The sequence below is a fragment of the Nomascus leucogenys genome, chromosome 7b, assembly GCF_006542625.1.
Source record: "Nomascus leucogenys isolate Asia chromosome 7b, Asia_NLE_v1, whole genome shotgun sequence".
In the NCBI taxonomy this organism is placed as follows: Eukaryota; Metazoa; Chordata; class Mammalia; order Primates; family Hylobatidae; genus Nomascus; species Nomascus leucogenys.
In genome coordinates this window covers 56,690,685-56,702,396 of record NC_044387.1, presented here as the reverse complement: position 1 = coordinate 56,702,396, position 11,712 = coordinate 56,690,685, and the positions used below count along the sequence as shown (strand labels likewise).

The 11,712-nt window shown below is 43.7% G+C and overlaps 1 protein-coding gene across 1 annotated transcript; it reads right to left on the bottom strand.

Annotated features, from left to right (window-relative positions):
- Positions 1-296: 296 nt before the first annotated feature.
- LOC115835899 (uncharacterized protein C22orf42-like) lies at positions 297-5,900 on the bottom strand. Its single transcript, XM_030815206.1, has 2 exons — positions 5,381-5,900; positions 297-707 (listed from the first exon to the last, which is right to left on the bottom strand). The coding sequence occupies exons 1-2, from the start codon at positions 5,622-5,624 to the stop codon at positions 559-561; spliced, it is 393 nt and encodes a 130-aa protein (XP_030671066.1). The 5' UTR covers positions 5,625-5,900; the 3' UTR covers positions 297-558.
- Positions 5,901-11,712: the final 5,812 nt, after the last annotated feature.

Here is an 11,712-nt window from a genome sequence, read left to right as displayed (position 1 = left end):
GATTTCACTGGAAAATTCTACCAAAATTCTTACAAAGAAAAATGTAGTCTTAGCATACAATCAAGTAATCATAATCCTAAGTATTTCCTCAGTTACATTTTAAAAATTGTCTTTCCAAACAAGACACAGGAAAGTTTATAATAGCTGTATTCATAATTGACCAAACTGAAAGCAAATGTCTAAACCTTTGAGATGTCCATTACTATCATGGACAACATGGTCAAATCCCATCTCTCCAAAAAAAAAAAAAAAAAAAAATTAGCTTGCTATAGTGGCGTGTGCCTTATGGCCAGCTACTTGGGAGGCTGAGGTGGAAGGATCACCTGAACCTGGGGAGGTCAAGATCACAGTGAGCTGTGATTGCACCAATACGCTCCTGGGTGACAAATGAGACCTTTTCACACACACACACACACACACACACACACACACACACCGAACTCTAAGTTGTCAATGTTACTTACTTGTGTAGTTGTATCATCTACCATTGATTTAATGCATTTAAATTGGCACAAATGAAATAAATGAAGAACATGACATAGCATTTACTGAGTTTCTCTAATATGGAGCACTGAATGAATAAACTGGAATTATTTGCTTAAATGAACTTAATGATTTAATTTCCACATTACCTGTATTTTCTAGAGGCCAAATTCCATGCCGTCTCCATATCATTCTTAAGTAGCGCTTGGTGTCGGCGTCCAAACCTGCAAGGCAGAGCAGACTTCTGATAGATTCTAGAAAATGTATCATAGTAAAGACAGTGCTTGACATGTTGCTGGCAGAGGACAGCGAGAAATTAGTAAAACTTATTCACAGATGAAAGTTTTCATTCCAGTTTTCACTGTCTGCTATTCAACTCTACCTGAATTAGATTTGGGTTCTAGGAAGATTTTGCAAGCTTCATTGCACTTAAAATGGACTGTTTGTGTAGGCAGATACCTTTATTTAAATGAGACAATATAGAAAAGCAGCAGATCCAAGTACCAAGAATGTCCTGGTTCAAATCCTACATAGAATCTGCACATACCTGGGAGAGTGAAATGAACCCCTCTGTGCCTCAGTTCCCTATTCTGAGATGTGGGAATGTTAGTAGATCTATGCTATAGACCTACTAAGATCTATAGGGCTAAAAAGGATGAGATACAGATAAAGTCTTAAGAAGACTCATGCTTTGTAAATGCCCAAAAGTGTTCAATAATTCAATGTCTGGAAGAATAATCCAGATACTTGGTAGTGGTTGAATCCAGAGAGGGAGCGTGTATGGCTCCCGGGCAGGGGAGGGTGGAAAGTGACTTCACTGTTTCCATGGGCATGATTTCCAGCTCATGAAAGAGATCTGTCGTTTCCTTGATCCCCACATTAGCCCCGTGGGATGGGCAGAGCAGGGGCTACAAGCCGTATTTTCCAATTCAATGAATTAAAACTTAGACGTTTTGAGTGACTTCCCCAGAGTTACCACAGTGAGGCATGAAGATCTGGGGCAAGAATGTAGTTGGTTCCATGGGGACAGAGATCCCAGAACATCTGAGTCCTCTAGATCATGCCCTGGACCCTGAACTGAGAGCTCTTCTCAAAAGCTTTGTCAAATATTGGCAAATAATGGCAAACTTGCCCCAATATTTCTTTGGGATGGTTGATGTCCTAGAGAGGTGGGAGGTGGCTTACTGCGTTTACTCACCTGCTCTATTATCCCTGTGTTGTCACTTCGATTAGCTTTATGACCCATAAGACAAACATTTAAAGTCTCTCAGTAATGATGCACAGTCTGAGATTTTACCTAAATCCACTCTTTCCACCCATCAGGTGATTCTCATCTGCTGGCCTGGAGGTGGCCTGCCATGTAAGAGGACACACAGCATACCATGGAGCTGCTGCGTGCCCCAGTCCTGTGCACACTCAACGCCTGGCTTCTGCTTTCCCAGCTCTGACAATCCTAATTCTGGCTTCCAAAGCAATCCTGTACTTCCCTCGCAGTTCTCAGACTTGCCTAAATTGTTTAACGTTTTAATCAACGTTGTGACCACGACTGAGCTGTGACATTTCATATGTCATAGTATATTTTTATCAATTTATAGATTTGTTAATAGCATTTAACTTCATTTTTCAGAGTTTTAGGAACATTTCTGGGCTAGGTGTGCTGGCTCATGGCTGTAATCCTGACATTTTTGGAGGCTAAGGCAGGAGGATTGCTTGAGGTCAGAAGTTTGAGAGCAGCCTGGGCAACATAGTGAGATCTCTTCTCTACAAAAAATGTTTTAAAAATTAGCCAGGTGTGGTAGTGAGCTCTTGTTTCCCTAGCTACGTGGAAGACTGATGTGGGAGGATCGTTTGAGCCAAGGAGTTTGAGGCTGCAGTGAGCTATGATCATGCCACTGCACTCCAGCCTGGGTGACAAAGCAAGACCCTGTCTCTTAAAAATAAAAAGCATTACTGAGTTACAAGTATCCCCATTTTATTTCTCATTATCTAATGTTACTGTTTTAATCCTGAGGCTTAACTACTTCAATAAACTAAAGGAATTTTTTTTTAAAGAGGTAGTAACCAAAGCAGCTCATACACACCTTTTAATAAATTCTAGTTTTATATGCCATGTCTAGAATGTACATTCTTGATCTGACTCTTATTTTTTCAAACCTTGAAAAACTCACTTTATACTTCTTAGAACCAGCCTTCTCATATGTGACACAAGGAAAATTCCCATATTACACCTAACTTAAAACATTGAGAGGATCAAATAAAATGCAAGAGCAGTCTATTTACTACATAATGCACAATCAATTACAAAGCAAGGCTTCTGGGTGAAAGGTAAACAGTTAACATCCTTTGGAAAACCCATAGCAAAATAACATTTTGAGAAAATAGACACTTTGGCTACCCACTGAAGTTAAGGAGAAAATAGTCACAGGTCAGCATCAAGAATTCCCCAGCGTTGTTTTTGTTTGTTTTAATAATCAGACATTATTCCCCCTGCTTTCTTTCATGTATGTTACTGCATGTTGTCCCTTTATGCTTTTCTATGTAACCTATCTGGGGAATCACTCCATAGCAGTAAAAAGACATCTTACCCTCGTTTACAGCTCCATAGTTCTCCTTTAGGTGGAAGTACCAGTTAATTTTACTAGTTCCTTACTAGGCATTTCAGTAATTTCCAATATTGAGCTATTGAAAATAATGCAACAAGGACTTTGTGCATAGGTTGTTTCATATTTATGGAGGGTACCCTCCGGATAAAATGCCTCAAAGTAGGATTTCCGGTTTAAACGCATTTGCAAGGTTGTGAGATTGTGCCAAATTCCCCTTCGTGGAGTCGAGCCATTTTGCATTTCCACCAGCAATCTATGCAGGCAACTTTCCTTACAGCCAAACCAAAGAATGTATTGCCACGTTTTTGGAATTTCACTCAATAGGAGAGACACTGCAGTATAGTTGTCATTTGCCTTTCCCTTATGTGTGAAGATGTGTTTAAGGATCACCTGCATTTCTTTTTCTGTGACTTGTCTATTTACCACTTTATTACCTACTTATAGGTTCACTTGAATCTAGAGATTCTCAAGTCAGCCTGTTTCAGGTCATTATTGTTTTTCTCTTCACTGTTGACTCTCACCTGAACTACGCCACCAGCCTCCTTGCCGGTCTCCCTGCTTCCACCCTTGCCTGCATTACAGTATATTCTCACAGAGCCACTGGTCAGTCTTTTTCTTGGAGGATTAACAGTAATCCCCAGGCTATAATCCTCCAGTGGTTTCCCATCTCAACTAAAGTCCATATTCTTTGTCATTGCTCACTACGTGTACAAGGCCTTAGCCCATGACATTCATTTCACTCTGCTGCAGCCACCTTTGTGTCTTCCCGTCCTTTTCCCAAAACAACTTTGTTCCCATTTCAGGAATTCCAAAGAAGAATTTCCTCTCTGGAAGCCCTCTCCCATCATCCTCACAAGGCTCCCCCTCACTTTTCCATTTATTTTAAAAAACAAATAAGATGGGATCTCTCTATGTCTATGAAGGTGGGGACCTTCTGTCTTATTTCAAAAAGAAAGGGACATGAAAAGCACCAAGAGGCAGAAAAACAGTCGTGAGAGTGTAGTCAGAGCTCCTCCTTCCACTACCAGCTACTGACTGAAGGCTGCTGGCCCCGGCCGATGCCCAGTACCCACAAAGCCTCCTGTGTCACCTGGTTGCCAGGAAACAACCAAGTCAGGCTAGTGGCTCACAATGGCCGACCCCACAGACCCACCCAATGGCTCACAATGCCCATCCCTGCTGCTGCCCACCTTGTGGCCACCCTGTCCCTCTGTGGTGACTGCACTATTCGTCCTGGGCTGCCTGAGCTTTCCAGTCCTGGGAAAAGTGCAGGCAGGTGGGGGTTGTTATTGGAAGTCACCCTGGGCAATGAACTGAATAGAAAACCCTGGTTCCTAAAGTCACTTCCATTAGCATCTCTGTTTTCCTGAGTCTGGCAGCTTTCATTTGCTCACCAAATGTAGTTACACACAAATTTCAGACTGCTTTTGTAAGTAAATGCTTCTCTCCTGTCTTACAAGTGTTAGCTTTTGTCTTCAACTTGACCATAGCAACTCCTAGAGCCCTGGTCCCACTCTCGATAAAGCGTGATGACTGTGACTTGAATGAAACCCTAGGACACATCACACTTTCCCTTCCTTGTCTATGAAACAGGGACTACAGTGTTCTAGGGCTGAAGACACACTCATGTCCAAGTGGGAATTTTAAAGTAATAGGAGCTCCATGGCTAAACTCTTTTGGGTAAACCCAACACAAAAACAACTTCTTTACAGCTCTGGCAGTAACATTTCTTACCTTTTGCAGTCATTTTAAGCATGTCCCCCAATTTTTTTCCTTCTTTCTTCAAATTACAATTGGAAGAAATAAAGCAGCTTCTGTCAATGTGACTTAAAACCATCTATTAAGAATACCATATAATCTCTTCCATGGCAAACTGTATTTTGAATTTAAGAAGTCTCCCCATATTTGAGTCTAAATTATCCCAATTATTAGCTACCTTAAGGAATGGGAGAAAAGAAAGAATTGGGCCCTTATCTGGCTCCTTCACTTAGGTACCAGACCAGCTGGATGGGTAAGGATAGAGAATGGGATGGGGACTCCAAAACTGGAGTATTTGAAATTTTACTGAGAAAAGGGAGGGACTAGACCAGAAAAGCCTCAACAAAGAAGGCTCAACAACAAAGACAAGAGGCAGAACCAGCCTTTGTCCCCCATCCTAGCCCTGGGAAAGCTGGCCATGGCCAGGAGGGAGCTGGAAGCTGAGGATGTCTCTGAGGGTGAGGGACTGCAAAGGGATGGGGGCGGTGGTGGCCAGAGAGATGCCAGAGAGGAAATGGCACCCATGGCTTCTTTACCTTTGGGCATCTCCGGCATCTTCCGCGTCTTCGGGAGGCTTAGGTCCTGCATGACTTGGGCCTTCTGGGCTCTCAAATCCCATTTCTCCCGTTTTTCAGTGGTGCATGCTGGTGCTGCGGCTGGTGCTGCGGCTGCCACAGTGTTAGCAATCTCAGCCTCATGGGAGTTTCCCACATCTGGCCTGGAGCAGTCGCAGTGGCGGCCACCCCTGTTACCCAGGCAGCTACTTAGTTTGTTCCCCATTGGGAACCTAAATTCACAAAAAAGTCCAAAAAGCACAAGTGACAGAATGTAGTCGGAGCTCCTCCTCCTTCTACTGCCAGCTAAGGACTGAAGGCTGCTGGCCCTGGCCTTTGCCTAGTAACCACAAAGCCTCCTATGTCACCTGGTTGCCAGGAAACAACCAAGTCAGGCTAGTGGCTCACAATGGCCGACCCCACAGACCCACCCGATGGCTCACAATGCCCATCCCTGCTGCTGCCCACCTTGTGGCCACCCTGCCCCTCTGTGGTGACTGCACTATTCGTCCTGGGCTGCCTGAGCTTTCCAGTCCTGGGAAAAGTGCTGGCAGGTGGGGGTTGTGATTGGAAGTCACCCTGGGCAATGAACTCAATAGAAAACCCCGGTTCCTAAAGTCAGTTCCATTAGCATCTCTGTTTTCCTGAGTCTGGCAGCTTTCATTTGCTCACCAAATGTAGTTACACACAAATTTCAGACTGCTTTTGTAAGTAAATGCTTCTCTCCTGTCTTACAAGTGTTAGTTTTTGTCTTCAACTTGACCATAGCAACTCCTAGAGCCCTGGTCCCACTCCCGATAAAGCGCGATGACTGTGACTTGAATGAAACCCTAGGACACATCACACTTTCCCTTCCTTGTCTATGAAACAGGGACTGAACTCATCCTTCCGAGTTCTGAAATGCTAGGACCTACCAACTCTCTTTTCTCCCTCTGTTTCTTTCTTCCACGGCTGGGATTTTCAGATATTTCTTTTACTAACAGTGCATAAAGCATGTTTTTCTTACACAAAATTGAGAAGCACATAGTGGGATAGCACTGTCCTCATTTGATGAATGTGAATAGTAAATATCTGGCAAGCCTGACAGTGTTCCAGCTGTGGTATACTAATTTCACCCCCAGAAACCATATTCCATTTTACAAATTTTACAGAATCAATCTAGTTGGAGAAGTTAAGTAGCTTCCCCAAGTTTCCATGCCTGCTCAAGATGGGGCCAGGATTTAATCCTGAGTCATCTCGATCCCCACAAGCCGATCGTGATTCTCAGAAAGTAAAGGTAGACGTCATGCTTGGAGGGGAAGTGACCTTGTAGATTAGTATTTTTTTTAAAGAATAACAGTTTTTTGATGTGGATTTTAAAATGCCTCCCCTTCATTCAACATTAAGTCTCTTATAAGTGCCAATACTGCATGTGTGAAACAGTCCCCACCCTCAGTGAGTTCAGGCAGATGAGCAAACAAAGGCTTAGAGGGTCCAATTGTCTGAGGCTACACTGCTGGACAGTGAATCAACCTGGAATGAAAACGCAGATCTATCTGACCCAAAATTAGATGTTGGGGTAGAGTTTGAATTTTATTATGGAGACGAGAGTCACTGAACCACACAGGGGTGAAGAGTCTCTATCCGATGTGCTTGCAGTGACGTCACTGCACGATGGAGAGGGCTTGATGAAAGCAATGGGGCTGATTAAGAGACCCTATGTGCACCTGGAGAACAGTGGGGCTAAAAAGGCAGCAGCAGTGACTGAAGTGGAAGGAAAAGTTTTGTGATCATTTGGGAGATAGAACAGGAAGTGCTTGGTGATGAGACGTGGAAGAAGAGGGGAAGGAAAAACAGACTGCTAAGGCCGTAGTTCGATGGACTGTGTAAATAGCAGAGATTCTCCCCTAGACAGAATGTAGGAAGAGGAAGAGGTGTGGGGAATGAGACAGTTTTGAACTCTAAGTGTCACATTGAACTGGAACCCTCTGGTTGAAAATTGGATATAAACCTCTGTAGGCTAAGTCCATTCTGTGACATCCCAACTCATGTTTTCAAAAGTAACACACACACAGTAACTCAAACCATTAAGGACATTTCCTAAAATTTACATACTAAGAATATGACAATTTTTTAGTGATTACTTTCTTAGGGAAACTTTGAATTTATGGTTGTAGTAAATGAGGTGTCACATAAAATAAAACTGTTACATAAGAACAACATTTAAATTCTATTGTCATAACAGCATATAGAAAACAATTGAAGCCATGGGTATGACCGTGATTGCTTGAAAAAGCTGTGTCTAATAAGGGGAAGGGTTTGGAGAGAAAGGAGGCTTGGGGAATAGGGAAGTGTACGTGGCATGAAGTAAAGCCTGCAAAAGTGAAAAGTGAGAGTCAAGGCACCTGAGTGTTCATCAGCAATAGCTGATCTGGTGAGTCTCATTGGAATGGAGGTGGTGTCTGCTTCTCATTTCTGTAATGACCTCACCTAGCACAGGGCCTGGTCAGTAGGTACTTTATACCTAATACCCCAATGAACAGAGTCATATTTTGCCAAGAAGGCAGAAAAGCCACAAATGCCATTGCCTGTGGCAACTCAGTGATTGGGGATGTGTGGGAGTAAGCTGAGTGTCAGCAGCTGGGAAAGAGTGAACCAGAGGTGAGAAAGTAAAGACATCAACTGAGGGCTTCTCCTCCTAAAAGTTTGGCTGAGAAGAGAGATGTGGGAATAGTTAAAGGGAGATATATGGTTAAGAAAGCTTTCATTCCCCTCCCCCCCGTAAAGATGAATATACTTTTATGTTAAATGGTAAGAACCAATAAAGAAAACACGTTTACAATTGGAAGAGAGGGAGAATTAATAACACATGATGCCCAAGAAGGCACAAGTTCATGCAATCCAGAGTGAGGAGAGATTAGCTTTGGACTGATACAAAATCAAGAAGGGAGAAAGCACTGTGTGACTAGAGACATTCCTTCTAAAGGAGAGGTTTCCAAAAAGCTCTTTTTAGGACCAGTTTCTCTCTGTTTGAATAGACTTGTCAGATAACTACTCTAGGAAAGAGGCAATTATGTATAGAGAAGCCTACACTTTAGAAAAGCTTGATACACCTTACAAACCCCAAATAATGTCTTTCCTCAACAGTGAGTAAATTGAAAAGCAATTTGAGCAAAAAGCCAGCGGCTCAAATATAAATAGGTGCATCATAAAAGTTGAAGAGGGGGATAATTAACTCCCTCAAAGAGTTAAAAGAAAAAGCAACAACTGGGGGAAGAGTGAAAAATAAGAATAAAAGTATATGTAGTTGCAAAAAGTATGAATGTTTACAAACCCTGTGACCACAAAAGAGACCACAAAAGGGGCCACAGGGAGTGTTACCACAGGAAGAAAAGGGTTGCTTCAAAAAGCAGAGGAGTGGGGGTAATAAAGATTCCATTTTGTTGAAAAGATTTGAGTAAAGTTTGAGGACAGTTAAGTGACATGTTGAAATGTGGAAAACCACAGTGGAAGAGGAAAAGACCCGATAAAGTTCAGTTTCAGCAACCAACATCCAGTGAAATTCTCAGGACCCAGTGACTGCATTCTATGTAAATAATAATATCGGTTGAGGTTCGAGGAATGTCATTAGATACCATTTTGGATGATACTTGTGGACTTGAGGTGAGGTCTATTTTGTTCCAAATCAGTGCCTGCATTTAACAACAGACATACACAAAAATACATATCCATGACCATGAAAACTGAAGAATTTTAAACTTGCTAAGCAGGAATATACTGGGAAGCATTTCCATGAAAATAGATTTTAAAGCTTTTTTTTTTTTGAGGGGAATTCTGGAGCACATTTAAAAAAACAAAACACTATCCTATGACAGGTGCAAGTTTGGGAGAGCAAAGGAAAGCAAATAGAAGTAATGTGACTTAAATTAATCAATACTTTAATTCTGTGAAGGAAGCTGAAACCTTATTTATTGGTGAGTCTGGAGTAAATTCATTTATTCAGCTATTCAGTCAATACTCATTCAATACCTGTGCCCTTAGCACATGACACACACTTTGTAAGTGTTCTGGAGGTCGCTTTGACCAAGATAAACAAGATTTCTGTTCTTGCATAACTTGTCTTCTAGTAAGGGAGTCAACAGACAGTGTGGCCCATCCCTGCTATCTTTGTGGCCTAGGGTGGCTGTTGATCTTCAGCTTTTGTATATTCGTTCCAGAGAGCAGGATGGAGGACAGGAAGAAGGATTTTCTGGAAGTTCCACATAGCACAGTGCTTACAAATTATTGGCTTAAAGGTTAGTCATATGGCCATACCTAGCTACACGGGAGACTAAAAGAAAAACCATGATCATCACAATGATTGATGACTACGGTGTGTTCTTTGTGCACCACGCATGGTGCATTGCCTCCTTTAGGCCACATAGCAGCCCCGAGGAATGGGCATCAGAGGAGACAGAGGCACAGAAAGGGCAAGTGACTTGCTCAGGGTCACATGGCTAGAAACAGCAGAACCTAGGTCCCGACCTAGATCCGTGTGGCTGTCCTATCTTCCTCCCAGCTCAGCTCCTTTCCAACTGCATGAGGATTGCATGCCCTCAACTATGAAATAGGGATAACAACTGTGCCTGCCCCATGGGGATATTGTGCAGATTAAGGAAGCCAGTCCAGTTTCATGATTTTTGAATGGAATCTGGCACATGGTGTTTTTGGCAAATGGCACCGCCATCATCAAAACCGTCATCACCATTATTACAAGTCCCAGCTGGAAGCCAAATGAGTGATCATCCAGTCCAGTGCCCTTGTTGTACAGATGGGGAAACTGAGGCCTGAACTGGGGTCAGTGGATCACTGTTGGTAATTAGCAAAGGAGTAACAGAGATCTACACGAGGCTGAGGCCTGCCGTCTCCAGCCTCCCCACACCCCCATGAGCGCAGCCCCAGTGGTGGTCTCAGATGGCACTAACCAGCTTCGTACCACCAGCTGCCCAGGGTAAAGTGGATGAGCCACAGCACTGAGAGCTCTGACAGGTGCAGCTGGCTGCTTTGCGTGGGGAATTTGCCCTGCTCGATGTGGGAGACCCCTCGGGCAAGCCAGACGCCAACCCCCCCTTCCATGGATTCTTCCCACTTCCCAGCCACCCTGTCACACTGAGGGCCATCACTGTCCCCTTGGACATGGCCTCAGAACCCCCTGGGAATTAGCCAAGGCCCGGGCTGGAGAGTCTGGGCGTCATAAGTCCAGCTCGGCCCCAGATGGAAGCTCAGCTTCCACATGCCTCTTTACCCAATTAGAAGTGGGCACTACTCAAGCAGGGTCCCAACCTGCATGCAGAGACCCAAACCCCACTCCTGGGAGCATGTAACCCTATCCCGATAGGAGAGTGGGGGTTAACACTCACCCACAGAGTCCCATCACCACTTTTGTTCCCAGAGTGCCCCAGTTCCAAGATGCCCACTTATCAAAAGACCCTCTATCGATACAGAGGATGTGGTTTTTAGGTCCAATCCTGGGTTTTTTTTTGTTCTGTTTGGCCCATGGGTCGGCAGGTAACTGCAGTTTCTTGCTGTTGGCACTGGCTTGGGATAAGTCTGTCTTCATCCAGCCACTGGTAGCTACAGGGCAGTTAGGAAAACTGGACTCTGAGCAAGTCCCACTGGGAGGACCCAAGGCGGATGGGTTTTGGAGACCTTGCTCTCTAAGGACCTGCCTTAGAGCTGAACCAGTTGAAGACCTGAATCAATGTATCCCCCCAATTCAGTCAGGGTTCAAGCACAGAAACAGAAACACCAGGGCATATAGATTAAGAGATTTGTCTCAGGTGTTGAACTTATGTCATTGTGGAAACTACTTAAGAAGTTTCAGGCTGGGTGTGGTGGCTCACACTTGTAATCCCAGCACTTTGGGAGGCCAAGGTGGGTGGATCGCTTGAGCACATGAGGCAAAACCCTGTCTCCACAAAATATACAAAAATTAGCCAGGTGTGGTGCATGTGCCTGTAATCCCAGCACTTTGGGAGGCCAAGGCAGGAGGATCACTTGAGGCCAGGAGTTTGAGACCAGCCTGAACTACATGGTGAGACCTCCCTCCAACCTCTATTTTTTTAATTAATACAAATTAAATTAATACAAAAGCTCCCATTTAAGGGGGACTTATAGGTGCCAGGCACTGTACATTAGTTCTACAATTTAATCTCTACAGCAACCTTGCAAGAAGGCACAACCAACCTATGTTAGTCTGTCTTGTGCTGCTTTAACAGAATACCTCGGTAATTTATAATAAACAGAAATGTATTTGGCTCATGGTTCTTGAAGTCCAGAGTCCAAGGGCATGGTGC

What these genes read in the sequence shown, in the direction of transcription:
- LOC115835899 (XM_030815206.1), bottom strand. Translation starts at nt 5,624, where the DNA reads ATGGGGAACAAACTAAGTAGCTGCCTGGGTAACAGGGGTGGCCGCCAC. An exon ending in GATGCCGGAGATGCCCAAAG is followed by an intron (nt 708 to 5,380) that starts GTAAAGAAGCCA and finishes TCTGCCTTGCAG; the next exon opens with GTTTGGACGCCGACACCAAG.